Source organism: Notolepis coatsorum (genome assembly GCF_963971535.1).
Source record: "Notolepis coatsorum genome assembly, chromosome: 3".
Lineage (NCBI taxonomy): Eukaryota > Metazoa > Chordata > Actinopteri > Aulopiformes > Paralepididae > Notolepis > Notolepis coatsorum.
The window spans coordinates 206,146,379-206,166,166 of NC_140167.1; the positions used below are offsets into that span (position 1 = coordinate 206,146,379).

At 42.8% G+C, this 19,788-nt stretch overlaps 1 protein-coding gene across 1 annotated transcript in view; it reads right to left on the reverse strand.

Moving 5' to 3' along the window:
• The window catches only part of LOC311224615 (HAUS augmin-like complex subunit 8), a 28,912-nt gene extending 9,596 nt beyond the window's left edge, over positions 1–19,316 (reverse strand). The window contains exons 1-7 of the mRNA XM_084309656.1: positions 19,195–19,316; positions 14,320–14,372; positions 13,312–13,376; positions 9,823–10,405; positions 9,307–9,417; positions 5,162–5,253; positions 580–738 (exon numbers count right to left, since the gene is read on the reverse strand). Coding sequence (XP_084165782.1) covers positions 580–738; positions 5,162–5,253; positions 9,307–9,417; positions 9,823–10,405; positions 13,312–13,376; positions 14,320–14,372; positions 19,195–19,256 — 1,125 coding nt within the window. The 5' untranslated portion in view covers positions 19,257–19,316. The remainder of the gene's footprint in view (positions 1–579; positions 739–5,161; positions 5,254–9,306; positions 9,418–9,822; positions 10,406–13,311; positions 13,377–14,319; positions 14,373–19,194) is intronic.
• Positions 19,317–19,788: the final 472 nt, after the last annotated feature.

The following is a 19,788-nucleotide window of genomic DNA, read 5'->3' on the forward strand; positions in this document are numbered from 1 at the left end:
CGCCTAAAAGTACATACGCAAGTAAAGGAAGATTGCTCCACTTCTACAAGGTCAGTAATAGACACAATATTTCTGACACTGGGAACACATTCCCTGAGAGCCATAGATGTCCCCAGATACCAAGAACATGCAAATGGAGCTTGTAAAAGTGGAGCAATCTTCCATTTACTTAGGTGTGTATTTTTAGGCGGATTTTCAGAGAATATGGCTCAGGTTTAAGAGGTTAACTATAAAGGCTTGAATTAATTAGATTAAAAAAAAAATTTATATTCATTTACATTTATTTTATTATAAAAAAAAATGTATTCCCATTTCGAGTCCCACTTCCCACTTTTCGAGTAATACCACTTAAAATCATTGATAAACAAACGTAGTACTGAAAATATACACGACTGCTGTTTTGATAGGGTTACAGTCTTTATTCTTGGCTACATTTAAAAAAGAAACGCAACATCACTTAATACAGACTGTATTGATCCATTTGTGATGTGAAATAAATCTCGGCCCAGTAACGAGCCGATCGGGTTTAAGAGATTAAAAAGAATGAGGAAAGCTGGTTAATAACATCAGTTTAGTGACCTGCAGCTCCAGCAGCTCCTTGGTCCTCTTGTCCTGCTCCATGAGGAGGTACTGCCGCCGTTTCTCCTGGTTCTCCCTCCGTAGCTTCTCCTCTTCCTCCATCATCTGCAGCAAACTGGCCTCCGCCGCGGCCTTAAATTTAGCAGTATTATGCTGCATCTAAGAGGGGAAAGAGATTATAGTATATTATAGTAGTGTAGTAGTGTAGATTATAATTGCTAATATAATCTACTACTATAATATCATTGCTAATATAATCTATGTTATTATGGTAGAAGAATAGATTAGTAGATTATAGTGATTGAAAACTTTATTAATACAATACAGCTCAATACAAAAACTGCTAAGAGGATAAGACCAGAAAAACACTTCGGCATACAACATTTAGAGACATACAAATATACAGTATTATGTAAGGGAGAGAGAACATCATAAAAATAGAAAACGAGGAAAACATTTTTTACATTAGAGGGGGCTGGGGTTAGGGTGAATTTTGACATTTACCGGGGCCATTTTTTTTTTAATCCACTTTCTCCTTTTTCTGTTTTTCTCCCATCCCAATTTAGTCGTGCCAATTCCCCCCTCCCCTGTCTTGATTGTTGCTCGCATGTGCCCCCCACTGGTCGGTCGTAGGGAGGGTTGAAGAATCTATCGCATGTCCCCTCCGATACATGGGGAGTCAGCCAGCCACTTCTTTTCACCTGGCAGCGCGGACTCTCATGGCGAGGTGCAACGTGTCGGAGGCTCACACTACCCTCAACATCTCCTGTCTCTGCTGTGCAGGCGCCCTGACCGACCTGTAGGAGTCGCTGTTTACAACGACCAGATTACCACCCATAGACTCCCCTCCTGCTGATTCTGCCAATTTGAGTCAGTATGACAGGCCGGCCCAAGCCGGAGGGAACGCTGACAGCCGGATTCGATACCAGCGTCTCTTGCGTTGGTGACGAGCGCAATGTCCGCTGCGCCACCCAGCAGCTACCGGGGCCAGTTTTGAATTATAGCCACCTGTAGGTGCTCTTTGAGAGCGGTTTTGAAGGAGGAATTCACATTCCTTTACGGCTGTTGGTAGGGCGTTCCACATTATTGTCTCATACCGTAAATCCTCAAATATAGGACGGGTCTTATATTTACCTCAGCTGCAAAGAGCACCAGGCCTTTATTAGAGAGGCTTATATAAGAGGCAGGCCTTAATTTCACAAACTGGCCAATTGTAATTGTGATTGATTTTATTTAGACATAAATATACAGATCACATGAGTATTTGCTTTGTCAGGGTGAAACTGGTGGATTAATGTAATTCACACACTGAAGTTGGAACCGTCTATAGGTTGCGGGGTCTGGGGACAATTTAGCGTGTGGTACCTACCTTCTCGACTTCAGTCGAATCGAGTTGATGATAACATGCAGTGGCTTTAGCTGACGCTGTCATAGCCATCATGATCTGTGATGCCTACTGGACACCGCCAGCCAATGTTAACACATTGGGCGCCGGGGGTTGTGCCCATCATTGTACCCAGTCTGCCACCGTTGAAAGCCTATGGAGATGTTTACCTTCTTTGCAGGGCTATAACTTTTAAAATTTTATTGCTATATTGACATTACTATGGCCCATTCAACATCGATTATCTATCGTTCAGGATGTGGGAACGTTATATTTTTTAATTCATACATTGTTGTGTTAATACTAGGGGTGGAACGGTTCACAAAATGCACTGTTCGGTTCACGGTTCGGTATACGTTGTTTTTTATATAAGAAATTTAACACTAAAATCGAAGCATGCTTCTCATTTATTAAAAAATTAAAAAAAAAAAGTTTACAGTGTTAGTGTTTACAGCCTTAAATAATGTTTGGCACACAAAGACCGAACTGACTGAAAAATATAGGCTACATTTGTCAAAGTATTAACTTAGTGCAAACAAACAATATGCTCAGCCAGCACTAGGGATGGGTACCTTTCACATTTGAACCAATACGGTACCTGTGAATCGATACCGGTACCCAACGGTACCTTTTTTCGGTACTTTAGTCTCAAGAAATTTAATTTACCTACCTCAGTCGTGAAAAAAATATCCAAACTTCAAATAACTACAATTTCGACCGTTTTCGGCTTGCCATTGCTCAGACTGCTTTGTTGTTGAATCAAGTCAAATCCTAGGTAAGCATATATTGTGCGTGTGAACGTTAAAAAAAAAGTATAAATTATTAAATTCCCCCCCCCCCCCCCCGGTATCTCACTTGAATCGATACTCTGTAGTACCGACGTGTTTCGGTTCGGTACCTCAAAAGTACCGAATTCGGTACCCATCCCTAGCCAGCACTAGACTTTCCTTTTAATATAAACACAAAAACAATGTCAACAATGTTTAAATTCCCTGATTGTCAGTTCTTAATGGAAAGATTAGTTTTCTGCTTGAAATTAAAGTGCAGTATTTGAAATACAATGAAAGGAATATGGCTGGATTTCACTGTTATTTAAAATAAATAAACAAATTAGAAGGCCATCAATATAAATTGCAGCATACATCAAACTAACACACACTGTACAGTTTCAAAACAACACTGCTCTGTTCATTCTATTTTTAAAATACGTACATTATCAGTCTACATTTATTTAGACTAACATTTAAATATTGAGTGCAACTGTGGCTGAACCATCTATGGGTTGGCATCAAGGCGCTCGCCACATCAGTTCGATCCCAGCGCTCCACATTTGCTTTCAGTTTAGCTGGTCGTCCGTACTAATACACATTGGCCGTATTAGGGGGTGGGAAACTGATTTGGTGGGGATCGGGCGTTGTGGACAGCGACTCCTACAGGTCGGTTGGTGCGCCTGCGCAGTAGAATCAGGAAGTGTCGGGGGCAGCGTGAGCCTCCCACGCGTTACTCCTCGCCACTGAGAGATCGAGCTGCGCAGGTGAAAAGATGCGACTGCTGTTACCTCAAGTACCGGAGGGGACTTGTGCTATGTATGACTTAGTTAGTCCACATTGCAGCCGGCTTGTGGGAGGCAAGAAACAGCGTTCGTGACAGGGGAGGGTTGAATTGGATGATACGAAATTGGGATGGGAGAAAATATAGAAATGAGAGAAAAAGTGGATCAAAAAAAGAATTATGGTATACATTATGCTTCATCATGCGTGAAGGAAAGTGGGGAGGGGGGGTCGTTTATAATTCCTTGACGTCAGTAACGGCTTTATTTAGTATGGGTTGATACATTGATCAGATGGATGGTTTGCAGTGAAATGAATAAACAATCGGGCTGAAAATAACATTAGTGTCCTCTTACCGTTCGCCGATGAGACTGGAGGAAAAAGATACCAATTATTTGACACCGATCTCCTAGATCCATTTCCGGTTTGTAAGGCGCAATAAACTCCGAAATCATATCGATTATTGAGTTTAGAAAGCAATCCAAATGCAATATAGTGTTTGTCTGGATCCACGTAACAAGATATTACTGCCGGAGGGATTTCCTCGATGCACCAGCGCCACTTCCGGTTTTGGCGAGAGTGTAACTGGCCCAACCATCCACCAGGTGGCGGTATTGAGGCGTTGCAATCTCATACAGGGTGCCGCTGCAGTCCTGAAGGGAGACTGGATGAATTATGAATGCCATGGCGAAAAAATTAAATAACGATCACAAAAACGATTTACGCCGTTTTTGCGCTCAAAGCATTGGCGGGCAAACACGGCGTAAGTCGTTCTTGGCGACCAATGTGTTAACGTTTGCAAAACAAAGCCGGCGTCGTCCAGCAGACACCACAGATCTAGATGTGACGACGTTAGCCAACGCTAAAGCCAACGCCAGCGAGAGGGAAACGTTCATGGATTTAGTGTAGCGGGGGGCAGCACTTAATTTGCATTGGCAAGAGTTTCTCATTCTATATCACGGCACGAAATATATATATATATATATTTTTTTAGACCTTATATTGGAAGCCGGCCTGTATTTGTCTCCATGTATCAAACCCCCGGGCTTATATAAGAGGCCCGTCCTTTATTTGAGTACCCTCCACTATTAGAGGATTTACGGTAGTTGCAAAATTAGCTTAATGCCTTTGAGCCAAATCTGAGTTGAACGTGAAACTCCCTCTGGTGTGGTGGTCATGGACTTCACTGACCTTTAAGAAGTATTTAGGTACATGGGTATCTTTGAGGTGTAGCGTATCTTGTAGACCAGGCCCATTGCAAGTTGCTGTACTCCGTAGTCTACCCTAAGCCATCCTAGACTATCAAAGTGGGCAGGGGTGAGGTGGGTTCTAGGAGTAAGGCCAAGCAGTAGCCTGACCAGTTTGTTTTGGGATGTTTGGAGCCTTGTTTTTAGGGCCTTTGGTACCATGAGGTGCAAGTATAGTCGAAGTGACCTTGAATGAGTGCTCCTGCCTCCTGTTAAGAGTCTTCAAAGTATTCTTGTTTACCAGAGAGGAGATCCTGTACAAAAATGTTGTTCGTTGGTTGACTTTTTTTATTACATTGGTTGCCATTTTGTCACCGGAAAGATTTGTCTCTAGTAGTAGATAATAGTAAAAAGAAGCCTCATTTACAATAACTGAGAGGTGACCCTGAAGGTCGTCTTACCTTGGCTGTGAGGTAGGCCAACAGAAACGCCTCATTATCAATTATCATCTTGTCTTCCTCCGAGCCCCTCTCCCGCTCCATTAGAGTTTTCTCTGAGTCAACGGGGCAAAAAATTATTCAACAACACATAAATATTATTTCTCTATTGTACATACAGTGCCTTACAAACGTATTCACCCCCTTGGCATTTTTCCCATTTTGTTGCATTACAACCTGTAATTTAAAGTGGATTTTTATTTGGATTTTATGTAATGGACCTACACAAAATAGTCCAAATTGGTGAAGTGAAAAAAACTAAAACTCATTTTACAAAATGTAAGGAAATATGCATTCACCCCCTTTGATATGAAGACCCTAAATAAGATTTGAACATCCCATCCATAAATCCATTATTACCAAATGGAAAGAATATGCGGAGATTAATATTTGTCCATAGGACCACTTTGAGCCGTACACTCCAGAGCTGGAAGAGTGGCCAGAAAAAAAGACATTGCTTAAAGAAGAAAACATGTTTTGGAGTTCACCAACAGGCATGTGGGACTCCCCAAACATAATGGAAGAAGGTACTCTGGTTAGATGACTTAACATTGAACCATTTGGTCATCAAGGAAATCGCCATGTCACGTCATAGGCAGGGACTGTTGAAGGAATGATGGATAGCACTAAATACAGGGAAATTGAGGAAAACCTCTTCCAGTCTTCCAGCGATTTCAGACTGGGACAGAGGTTCACCTTCCAGCAGAACAATGACCTTGAGCATACTGCTAAAGCAACACACAAGGGGAAACATTTAAATGTCTTGTAATGCCTAGTAGTCAAAGCCCATAACTCAATCCAATTAAGAATCTGTGGTATGACTTGAAGATTGCTGTACACCAGTGGAACCCATCCAACTTGAAGGAGCTGGAGCAGTTTTGCCTTGAAGAATAGGCAAAAATCCCAATGGCTACATGAGCCACACTTAGACATACCCCAAGAGACTTAGAGGCCTTTCTCACTCACCAATCGGGGTTGAATCAGCGCCCCCGATGACGGGGGGGGGACGGGGAGGTGTTCTCACTCAGACAGACACACCCCTTTTGGGTGCGAAGCGGCGCTGATTCGTATTACCCCCCGCTGAACCTGGGACACTTGAAATAGGTGGTCTCGGGTGCGGGCCAGTGGGAGTGGGGGCGTGACACACAACGTCGTTACTGTAATGCTTTTCATGCTTGCTAGAGTTTGCCACAATGCTATACTATTATACTGGCATATTCCATTCACGTTAGCATGTAAGCTAACAAAATCAGCGCCTATGAGACTAAACTCTGCTTTTGGTGTTCAATTGTGTTGATGTTAGTTTTGTTTCATCAACAAATGAGGCAGAACACAGTGAATGTATCCGTTTTGTTTATTGCACGTTCTTTGCTGAAAAATAAGTGCTACAGTGGCTATACTAGACTAGTACTAGGCTAAGCTAACTAGCGTTAGCCGTTAGCTTAGCGTTAGCCCTGGGAAAAGCGAACTCTACAACACCATCCATTCGTGAGAAAAGGGGGTGGGTTATATTGACAAGGCTTGACAACAGAGGTTCAAATATAACTTCATATTTATTGGTTATTTTATATCAGCATCCAGTCTCCACCGTGTGTTAAACTCTTCCCGTTTACATTTGAGCGTGACATCATCGCCTACGGCAAGCTTACAAGCTCAAAACGCAAACCGTAAACAAAACCCAGAGCGCACCAAGACTGAGTGTGTACACAAACTAGATCTCGGAATCTCGGACCAGAATGGAATGGAACGGAATGGGTGAGTGAGAAAGGCCCCTTATAGAGACATATAACCCAAGAGACGGTTGGTCATTACAACCAGGAATACAAGACACTTAACCCTGAGCAGTCCAGTACCGGACCAACAATCATGTCACGCCATAAATAGACCAATACAGTCCGTATTAATTAATGTAGCCTCCCCCCCCTCTAATGTAGCCAAGAGTAAAGACCCTAACCCTATCAAAACACCAGTCAAAGTCAATTTTCAGCACTACGTTTGTTTACCAATGATTTTAAGTGTTATTAGCTAAATTATGGAGTTCATAAATATCTCAGTGCATCCCGGCAGAAACCGGATGAATTAAGACGAAAATAAAAAGCGGGCATAGGCGTGTGTGTAGTCTTGGACACAGGGCTTTCGAATTTCATAAAACTACACTTCCAAGCTCACACCAGCCCCCCGTCAATCATCTGACTTCCAGCAGCATGAACTTTATTTTTTTGTATGTTATTTTCGGGATCATATCTAATAATAATAATGCAGGACCTGCTCAGAGGTCTTTAATTGGCATGCAATTACCGTACTTTTCGGACTATAAGCCGCGGCTTTCCCCCCCATTTTTCGACCCTGCGGCTTATATAACGGTGCAGCTTATATGTGACTCAACGTGACCAAACCCGAAAATGTAAAAATCAAACTATTGCTTTTTTGACTGCATTGAAATGTTATTTATCTGTTCCCTTATTTGCTAAACTTAATACAACTTGTAAATGAGTTAATTCTTGTTATTTGTCCGACAGTATTGTGTCCCAATGCTAATTACATATGGTAATTAAACATTAAAACACCTGCGGCTTATAGTCCAGTGCGGCTTATATATGTACACATCATTCAATTTAGCTGCTGCGGCTTATAGTCAGGTGCGGCTTATAGTGCGAAAAGTACGGTATCCTCAACACACACCAGAACACACACGCATGCATTGTCTCTGTAGGATCGCCGATGCGATTAGTCTCTGCGATTAACCCATCCCGTCGTCGTCGTCCCCCCCCCCCCAAGGGCAGCCGGGAGCAGACAGGAGTCAACGTGAGCCACGCCCGGGGACCAATCCAAGTGCTCCTGTCCGTCTTTGTCAAGGACACCACAGCGTTAGCGATCTGTTGTTGTGCATGTTTTTCCATTGGGTTTATCTTATCGGGGGGGAAACCCTTGTGAGCACAGAGGGGGAGAACATGCAAACTCCACACAGAAAGGCCTGGGAGATACCCCACCTGGGTACCTGGCATCAAGGAAACCTGGTCCCCAAGCGGGAATCGAACCCTGGACCTTCTTGCTGTGAGGCGACAGTGTTAACCACTACACCACCGTGTAACCTGAAAGTTATTGCCATAAAATAGAACGTAGTTCGTTTCTTTACCTTTCTGTGAACGTCTAGACGCATTCTGATGAAAAATGACGGAGCTATTTACATTCTAAAAAAGTAACTACTACTTACAGTAATTTCATTCAGTTTTTGCTGCCCTGTCAGGGGCGCCTGGTGGTACTAAATCCAGATTGAACTCTGCCATTGGGAAGAGGAGATTTGGCCCGATCCATATATGTGCGACATGGCCATAATAAGTTAATTTATAGGCCTGATATTCTATATTCATATTTAAAATTGTCCGGATTGGCTAAATTCAGTACTGTATCTACGACACCCCCTGTAAATCATCTGCCCTTTATTCATTCGCTTAGATTTCTTTGTATACTTGGATCTCAAGAAGGTGATGAATTTCTCAGGTCAATGTTAGTATAGTGTTATTCACAGTCAAAGATGAAAAATTATATATATTGATATTCTCCTTTGGTTCATCACAATTTACTCAAGCCTAGTAACAGACACAATATTTCTGACACTAGGAATATCCCCTGAGATCCATAGATGTCCCTAGATACCAAGGACCTGCAAATGGACCTTGTAGAAGTGGAGCAATCTTTCATTTACTTAGGTATGCATCTTTAGGCGAAAGTTCTGAAAATATGGCTCGACATCGGATGGCGGCACTTTGCCCTCGTCTGACGGCTTCAGGCTGTATTTTCGGCGATCAATCAATACATAGAGCATCAGCATGTAATTTATCCAATCAGGTGCATTCCACGTGGGAAAATGGGAAGTAGGGAGGGGATACATGTCCCCGACATGTAAACAACAACATTATTTTTGGACACGCAAAGATTTTTTTTTTTTATGAGAAATTCATTCATCAATAATAGTTTTTTGGGGGAAAGAAATATTTATTCAGCAACTTATATATAAATAAATTTAAAAAAGATTAGTCTACATAAAATTTGTATCTATAGCACCTTTAACATCAGTTCTACGGTTAGTTGGGCGCGAGAGACTTTACCTCGGATAACTGAAAGATCAAACTCTGGGTGAGCAGCGTAGTGGCCATCCGAGAAGGTGGACTGCAGAACACTCCTCCCCAGCCGAGCGGGCTCCAGGAGACTGGACATCGCTGGAAGGAAGGAAGGAATCTCTCATCAGCCCAATCAAACTAAAAACTATACTTTGAATGCACTCAAATAACATTCCAATATTATTTTGTGTGATTATATATTAACCCTTTCACTGCCACACGACAGAAGGTTAACCCTTTACTATCACACAACCGACGGCGATGCTCCATCATTAGCTCCGCATCCTCAGAGCTAATGATGGAGCATGGCCGTCGGTTGTGTGATAGTAAAGGGCTAACCTTCTGTATTGTCACAGTGAAAGGGCTAATGGCTCCATGTAGCCTCACTGTTAGACGTTCACTCGCGGTTAAGTCACTCTGCCCCCTAGTGGTGGCTCACAGACACGGTACTCTGTATAAGGTCGACGTCATTAGGAATGCTTGGAGGAGGTGTCTGGGACTTACAGGTGGACCGAGGGGCCATGGACCGTCTCGGGGGGGTGGCCACCCGGGGTCTCACGCCGCCAGCGGGCTTGGGAGAGGACGGTCTGACGCCGCCAGCGGGCTTAGGAGAGGACGATCTGACGCTGCCAGCGGGCTTGGGAGAGGACGGTCTGACGCTGCCAGCGGGCTTAGGAGAGGACGGTCTGACGCCGCCAGCGGGCTTGGAAGAGGACGGTCTGACGCCGCCAGCGGGCTTGGAAGAGGACGGTCTGACGCCGCCAGCGGGCTTAGGAGAGGACGGTCTGACGCCGCCAGCGGGCTTGGGAGAGGACGGTCTGACTCCGCCAGCGGGCTTGGGAGAGGACGGTCTGACTCCGCCAGCGGGCTTGGGAGAGGACGGTCTGACGCCGCCAGCGGGCTTAGGAGAGGACGGTCTGACTCCGCCAGCGGGCTTAGGAGAGGACGGTCTCACGCTGCCAGCGGGCTTGGGAGAGGACGGTCTGACGCCGCCAGCGGGCTTAGGAGAGGACGATCTGACGCCGCCAGCGGGCTTGGGAGAGGACGGTCTCGGTGGGAGAACAAACTCGTTGGTGAGAGAGTTACTCTGGGGAAGAAGCAGGGGGGGGGGGGTAGAGACACGGAGTCATGAGTTGAAACTGATGAGATAAAGTCACTGCTGCAGTGCGGCGCTTTCAGAAGCATCTAGAACACATCTATTTAACAGCAGATTCCATCAGATCATCATGATAACAGTGAGTATTACCTAGGACAGAGTATTACCTAGGACAGTGTATTACCTAGGACAGAGTATTACCTAGGACAGTGTATTACCTAGGACAGAGTATTACCTAGGACAGTGTATTACCTAGGACAGTGTATTACCTAGGACAGAGTATTACCTAGGACAGAGTATTACCTAGGACAGAGTATTACCTAGGACAGAGTATTACCTAGGACAGTGCATTACCTAGGACAGAGTATTACCTAGGACAGAGTATTACCTAGGACAGTGTATTACCTAGGACAGTGTATTACCTAGGACAGAGTATTACCTAGGACAGAGTATTACCTAGGACAGTGTATTACCTAGGACAGAGTATTACCTAGGACAGAGTATTACCTAGGACAGAGTATTACCTAGGACAGAGTATTACCTAGGTCCGGACAGAGAGTATTACCTAGGACAGAGTATTACCTAGGACAGTGTATTACCTAGGACAGTGTATTACCTAGGACAGAGTATTACCTAGGACAGAGTATTACCTAGGACAGAGTATTACCTAGGACAGAGTATTACCTAGGACAGTGTATTACCTAGGACAGTGTATTACCTAGGACAGAGTATTACCTAGGACAGAGTATTACCTAGGACAGAGTATTACCTAGGACAGTTTATACAACGGCATGCAAATTTCTCGATTCTGATTGGCCATTCACACGTCTTTATTGGCAACAATCCACGGTCCTGGGCTCAGGACCCGCCCACAACCGAATCACATAACCCTCCCCGGCTCACTCCGGGAGAAAACAAGATCGCGGACAACAAATGGTTATGTTGAAAGCACCATAACGACTAAATATGAAGCGATTCTGTCAAGGGGAATGTGTTAGCCCTTTAAACAATGTTGGATGATGTAATTGATGGGTCTTGAGTCAATCTAGAACAAAAGAAAAATCGCGGTTTGATTGATAGATTAATTGATTTAAATTTCTACTTCCTTCTTTCTACAGACTGCAGCGTTCTCTCTCACACTGTCCGACGCTGGCGTACCCACAAACACACACACACACACACACACACACACACACTCCTGTCTGCAACAGCGGGGGAGTCAGACTGAGAGAGAAGCAGCGCTGTTTTAAGTGAGCATGGTCTATTGAATTGATTGATTGGTTGATTGCTAATTTTATTACTGTACCCCTGGTTTCCAACTGGTTAAGTTTAGGCTAAAAGAAATAAATAAAAAAATAGGGCGAAGAAAACGTTTTTTTCCTATAGGGCAAAGAAAACGTTTTAATTTGTTTTACCTACTTTATATAGAAGCATCTAAGAATGAAGTTCTATGGAAAGTAGGTCTGCATTCCCTTAACAATTGTGTGTATTGAGCCGTACTGTATTGTACCCATTCTGCATCTGGTAATAAAATTTTCAATCAATCATTCCAATAATACACAGTTGGATGTGTTAGTTGGTTGGATGCACTTCAAGCTGCTTCCACATGAGGCAACTTCTCTCAATCATTCCAATAATACACAGTTGGATGTGTTAGTTTGGTTGGATGCACTTCAAGCTGCTTCCACATGGAGGCAACTTGTCTTTTTTGTAGTTGTGGGAACTACTTTTTCTGGCGGATGGTTTTTTCAATAAATCTTCGATTAATGTGTGTTTATTGTATAGAAATAAGGTTGGATGAATCTGGCAGTTGTATAAAAGCTTTACACCACGTGCAGTCGTGGTTTGTGACCAATAAACCATGCCTAGGGGGGGTCTAACGACCCTCGGCTGCGCCTCGGGCCTAACGACCACCCCTAGGCATGGTTTATTGGTCACAAACCACTCCTGCGTGTGATGTAATGCTTAAGTATTACCTAGGACAGTGTATTACCTAGGACAGAGTATTACCTAGGACAGTGTATTACCTAGGACAGAGTATTACCTAGGACAGTGTATTACCTAGGACAGAGTATTACCTAGGACAGAGTATTACCTAGGACAGTGTATTACCTAGGACAGTGTATTACCTAGGACAGTGTATTACCTAGGACAGAGTATTACCTAGGACAGAGTATTACCTAGGACAGTGTATTACCTAGGACAGAGTATTACCTAGGACAGTGTATTACCTAGGACAGTGTATTACCTAGGACAGTGTATTACCTAGGACAGAGTATTACCTAGGACAGTGTATTACCTAGGACAGAGTATTACCTAGGACAGTGTATTACCTAGGACAGTGTATTACCTAGGACAGTGTATTACCTAGGACAGAGTATTACCTAGGACAGTGTATTACCTAGGACAGTGTATTACCTAGGACAGAGAGTATTACCTAGGACAGAATATTACCTAGGACAGTGTATTACCTAGGACAGAGAGTATTACCTAGGACAGTGTATTACCTAGGACAGTGTATTACCTAGGACAGAGTATTACCTAGGACAGTGTATTAACTAGGACAGAGAGTATTACCTAGGACAGTGTATTACCTAGGACAGTGTATTACCTAGGACAGTGTATTACCTAGGACAGAGTATTACCTAGGACAGTGTATTACCTAGGACAGAGTATTACCTAGGACAGTGTATTACCTAGGACAGAGAGTATTACCCAGAGAGTATTACCTAGGTCCGGACAGAGAGTATTACCTAGGACAGAGTATTACCTAGGACAGTGTATTACCTAGGCTCCGCCCCCTGACAGAGACTATTACCTAGGACAGTGTATTACCTAGGCTCCGCCCCCTGACAGAGAGTATTACCTAGGCTCCGCCCCCTGACAGAGAGTATTACCTTGGGCAGAGAGCTCTTCTCAACAACAGGCTGCCGGTAGCGAGACTTCACCACTGTGCCGCTGGCTGGAAGAGAAAGATGAGGAAGAAGAGAAGGATGAGGAGTAGGAAGAGAAATGTGAGAATGAGGAAGAGAAGGAAGAAGAGAAAGAGAAGGAAGAAGAGAAAGATGAGGAAGAAGGATGAGGATGAAGAGAAAGATGATTCTGAACTGTTTAACATAACTGTAACATGGTGGTCAGCTCGTTATAGTTGAGTCACAACAAGCACAATAAACACATGTCTTCTGGTCTGTAATATAATGTTACATATTGAATACAATCTATAGTACTACTTCGCATGCAGGATAATGCAGATTTTTTCCCCTTTTTTTTTTTATTTAACCTTTATTTAACCAGGTAAGTAATTAACAACAAATTCTTATTTACAATGGCGACCTGGCAAAAGGCACAGCCTTGTGAGTCGTGAGGGATAGGGGCAGGGGGTAAAAGAAATAGTTAAAACAGAACAAGATTAAAACATGGTAAGACAAACAGAGCAAAACAAAACCGCAAGCAGGCAGATGCAGGTGCTAGTTAGGAGCAGATGCAAGTGTCAGCTAAAATGTCCATGATAGTATACTTGAAAGCCGATTAAATTGTACTACTGTACTAAGTTAGAACGCAGTATAACCATGTACTACTAAGCATGCAGTATAGCCCTGTACTACTTAGCATACTGTACTGGCTTAGATATGGGTAGTTCCTGGTTTAACACCAGGTTTAGACACAATAAGGGTAGGGCTGCACGATTTTGGGAAATAATCTAATTGCGATTTTTCTGACAGATATTGCGATTAAATTTGCGATTATAATTATTATTATTTTTAAGCAGCCCCACAGAGGTTTATTGTAAAATGCGGCTTGCATCTGGTTTAACACCAGGTTTAGATAAGGGTAGTTTCTCACTCTGAGGTTCCTATCCTCCACTAACTACTTTCCTGGGGAAACACTGGGTTTGATTTACTCACATTTGGTTTTCTTGCGAGCTCCACTGGCTTGGTTTTCATTACCTCCTTCAGAGCTAAATAAAATGGAAGAAAAACAGTAGAGGATTATTTAAACCAGGGTTACCACAGACATTGCAAATTGAAATTCAAGGACTTATGTACTTTTCCAAGCACTATTTTTTCATTTACAAGGATGTCACTCGAAGGATACAATTCACTTTTAAATGCTGTTCCTTTTTAAGCATTTTCTTGGCCTGCTTGCCAGCTAGAGCATCATGTGAAGAAATTAGGAAAAGCAGTTAGAGCACGCAACTTTGAAATTGAAAGAAATTACATTTTATTCCCCCCCCCCCCCCCCCCCCCCCCCCAACTCGAATAAAGAGGGGTGCCTGGATACATTGTGAGAATTCTGGCTTATTGATATTCCCACCAGACTATGCATGCAAAATGGGGCAATAGTGTCTCAGCCCCATTAGGGGTTAGCAATGGGGTCAGACAAGGGGGAATTTTGTCACCAGTTCTTTTTAATCTATATGTCGATGGTCTGTCCGAGCAACCGAGTGCATGAAATACTGGTGATACTTTAGTGAACCATATTATGTATGCAGATGATCTTGTGGTATTTAGTCCGAGTAGCGCTGGTCTCCAGCAGCTTGTTGCTATATACTAGGGATGGGTACCGAATTCGGTACTTTTAAAAAGGTACTTACCGAAACACGTCGGTACTACAGAGTATCGATTCACGTGAGATACCGTTGTTGGTTACACTTTTTTCTTTTCACTTCAACGTTCACACGCACAATATACGCTTACCTAGGATTTGACTTGATTCAACAACAAAGCAGTCGGGGCAATGGCAAGCCGAAAACGGTCGAAAGTGTGGTTATTTGAAGTTTGGATATTTTTTTTCACAACTGAGGTAGGTAGATTACATTTTTAGAGACCAAGTACCGAAAAAAGGTACCGTTAGGTACCAGTACCGCATCGGTTCAAATGTGAAGGTACCCATCCCTACTATATACTGTGTATGGGGTTGAACATGATATAAAATACAATGCCAGTAAGAGTGTTGTTTTAATATGTAGATCCAAAGAGGACAAAATGTCTCTAACATTTCCTAAATTGTCTGAAAATAATCTTGGGTAATCTTGAAGGTAAAACATCGTGGACATTTTATTACAGAACAAATGCTATATACAGGCAATGCAGGATGTATGCACAAGCGAACACTCTCACGCACGTTTAGTATGTGTACAGATGGAGTGAAAGTGTCTCTGTTCAGAGCATATTGTACACCACAAGTCTTTATACTGCACACTTGTGGTCAAGCTACAAAAAAGCAAGTTTGTGGAGACTTCAAGTAGTTTATAGTGATGCCATGAGAATATTACTCAAAAGACCTAGATGGTGTAGTGCAAGTGAAATGTTCGTGGCTGCACCGTCCAAGATGTTTTAAGAAATCTCAAGTATGGGGCGGCTGGGTGGCGCAGCGGACATTGCACTCATCACCAACGCAAGAGACACCGGTATCGAATCCGGCTGTCAGCGAGTGAGAGTACGCACTGGCAGGTGAAAAGATGTGACTGGCTGCATTCACATGTATCGGAGGGGACATGTGATGGGCTTCTATCCTCCCTACGACCAGCCAGTGGGGGGCACATGCGAGCAACGATCAGAACAGGGGAGGGAGAATTGGCACGAGAGGAAATTGGGATGGGAGAAAAATCACAGGAGAAGTAGTAGGTAAAAAATAATATCAAGTATAAATTAGTGATGCACGATATATCGGCGGCCGATATAATATCGGCCGATATGGCCGTTTTTTTACACATCGGTATCGGACCGATATCAAGATAGGGCCGATATTAAAAAAAATGTTTTTTTTTTTTTTTTTTTTTATTATCTTTTTTTTTTCTTTTTACATGTTTTGGCCTTAAATAGTTTCAAAATATCAGTCATTTCTGAAAATAAGTTACAAAAGTAAAAAAATTATGCGTTTTGGAAAATGGCTCTTTATTTGATTATCATAAAAAAAGTGTTTTCTATACAGAGATATCGACATCGGTAAATATCGGTATCGGCCAGAACAGCAATATTAATATCGGTTATCGGTATCGGCCACAATTTTCACATCGGTGCATCACTAGTATAAATTCATCCGTCTACTAAATTAGATCATTCTGGTTTTAACAGACATTAGGTTCAGTGCCACACGTTAGCACTCATCATCTATGTGGAGACATTGGCACAGCTGTCCATTTGTGGGACATTGAAGCATTTTTAAGTGATGTCATTTTTGCCTGTTGTGTGTAATTGTATATAGGGTGTGCGTTTACTTCTTTATCTGGACCATGAGGCCGTATTCAATTTAGAATTTAATTGAATACCGGTATTGTTATCGGATACGTTTCGATATGATACGTTTAATGTTCTTTATTGGGTCGTTTAAATTAGTTAGTAGTATGTCATATTATATGTCACTATGAATTGAAAATGGGGGACCCTGATGTAAACAAGACGAAAGTCTTTCTCTGGTCTGCATCCCCTTAACAATTGTATGTATATTGAGCTGTACTGTATTGTACCCATTCTGTTAATAACATTTCCAATCAATCAATCAATCAATCAGAGACTTAGCTGCGAGTTCTCCTAAACAGCAGATCAGCTATGATGCCAACGAACTAGATTCTTGTACCGGATCTCCTCTCTGGTAAACAAGAATACCCTGAAGAAAAGACTCTGGCAGGAGCACTCATTCAAGGGTACTATGACTATGCGTGCACCTCATGGTACCAAAGCACCTCAAAGGCGCTTAAAACAAAATTACAAACATCACAAAACAAACTGGTCAGACTACTACTTGACCTGAACCCCAGAACCCACCTCACCCCTGCCCACTTTGACAACCTAGGATGGCTTAGAGTAGACGACAGAGTACAGCAACTTGCAATGGGCCTGGTCTACAAGATACACTATACGACCGGGGTACCCATGTACATGTCAAAATACTTCCCAAAGGTCAGTGAATACCACAACCACTACACCAGAGGAAGCTCAACAAATCATGTAAAACCCAGATTCGGCTCAAATAAGGGACTAAACACGTTTCGCAATTATGCCACAACAATGTGGAACCGAACGCCCTACCCAAAGCTGTAAAGGAATGTGAATCACTACCCACATTCAAAAACGGCTCTTAAAGAGCACCTACGGGAGGCTGCAATTCGAAACTGGCCACCGTAAATGCCCCCACCACCTCCTAATAGACTGTCTCCTCCCCACCGCATGTATATATTCCCTCCCCGCCGTATGTATATTTCTCTCCCACCCACCCACCCACCCCCTCCTAATGTACAGTCCCCTCCCCATCATATGTATATACTCTGTGAATGAATGAATGAATGAATGAAAACTTTATTTAACAGATTGCAGAATGGGTACAATACAGTACGGCTCAATACATACAATTGTTAAGGGGATGCAGACCTGAGAAAGACGTTTGTCTTGTTTCCATCAGGGTCCCCCATTTTCAATTCATATAGACATTTATGACATACACAACATACATGACATTTATGGCATAGGGACATATAGGTATTTGGTACTGATACATTTGTGACATATACAGTATTCAAATATACAGTACTGTTACCCCTAGATCCTGACAAGAGTATATACATATGATGGGGAGGGGACTGTACATTAGGAGGGGGTGGGTGGGTGGGAGGGAAATATACATACGGCGGGGAGGGAATACATGCGGTGGGGAGGACACTGTCTATTAGGAGGTGGTGGGGGTTTTGGGCATTTACGGTGGCCAGTTTCGAATTGCAGCCTCCCGTAGGTGCTCTTTAAGAGCGGTTTTGAATGTGGGCAGGGATTCACATTCCTTTACAGCTTTGGGTAGGGCGTTCCACATTGTTGTGGCATAATTGCGAAACGTGTTTAGTCCCTTGTTTGAGCCGAATCTGGGTTTAACATGATTTGTTGAGCTTCCTCTGGTGTAGCGGTTGTGGTATTCACTGACCTTTGGGAAGTATTTTGACATGTACATGGGTACCCCGGTCGTATAGTGTATCTTGTAGACCAGGCCCATTGCAAGTTGCTGTACTCTGTCGTCTACTCTAAGCCATCCTAGGTTGTCAAAGTGGGCAGGGGTGAGGTGGATTCTGGGGTTCAGGTCAAGTAGTAGTCTGACCAGTTTGTTTTGTGATGTTTGTAATTTTGTTTTAAGCGCCTTTGAGGTGCTTTGGTACCATGAGGTGCACGCATAGTCATAGTACCCTTGAATGAGTGCTCCTGCCAGAGTCTTCAGGGTATTCTTGTTTACCAGAGAGGAGATCCGGTACAAGAATCTAGTTCGTTGGTTGACTTTTTTTATTACATTGGATGCCATTTTGTCACAGGAAAGATTTGCCTCTCTAGGATGGAACCCAGGTATCTGTCAGGATCTAGGGGTAACAGTACTGTATATTTGAATACCGTTTATGTCACAAATGTATCAGTACTAAATACCTATAATTATGTCCCTATTCCATAAATGTCATGCATGTTGTGTATGTCATAAATGTCTATATGAATTGAAAATGGGGGACCCTGATGTAAACAAGACAAACGTCTTTCTCAGGTCTGCATCCCCTTAACAATTGTATGTATTGAGCCGTACTGTATTGTACCCATTCTGCAATCTGTTAATAAACTTTTCAATCAATCAATCAAACCCATTCTGCAATCTGTTAAATAAAGTTCTCATTCATTCATTCATTCATAACAACACACAGCTAAGCTGTGTTATCGAAGCACAATGATATTGACGTTACAAATAGTTGCAGAACATGAGACAACTATTGTCAGAACAGCAACAACGCGAGGATGGCGTTAGTGCTTATTATATACCTGTTATCTGCTGAACTTGGTTGTTCTGGGCGGCTGGGCGCTATAGATCTCCTGGAAGACATTTTACTAAAGAATGAAAAATTATTCCGGGTTCTGTTTTTATATATAACCGCCTGTACGTCACTAACAGAAAGTCCGGCGGAAACACATCCAACAACACTTGTGTTCCGCGGCCCCCTCCCTCTCTGTGCATTGATTGATTGATTGAAAACTTTATTAACAGATTGCAGAATGGGTACAATACAGTACAGCTCAATACAAACAATTGTTAAGGGGATGCAGACCAGAGAAAGACTTTCATCTTGTTTACATCAGGGTCCCCCATTTTCAATTCATCATAACATATGACATACATGACATACAGATAGACAGTACTGCTCCATCTATACATTTATGACATACCAGATTTGCAAATACAGTACTGTTTGTGATACGAAAAGAGTCCAGAAAAGAGAGTACATACATTTGACGTAGAAACTGTACATTGGAGGAGGTTGGGTAGGTGGGGGGGAGGTTGGGTAGGAGGGGTGGGTGGGGGACACTGTACAACTGTACAAGCAAAAACATTATTTTCCGATTTAGTAACAATCAGTG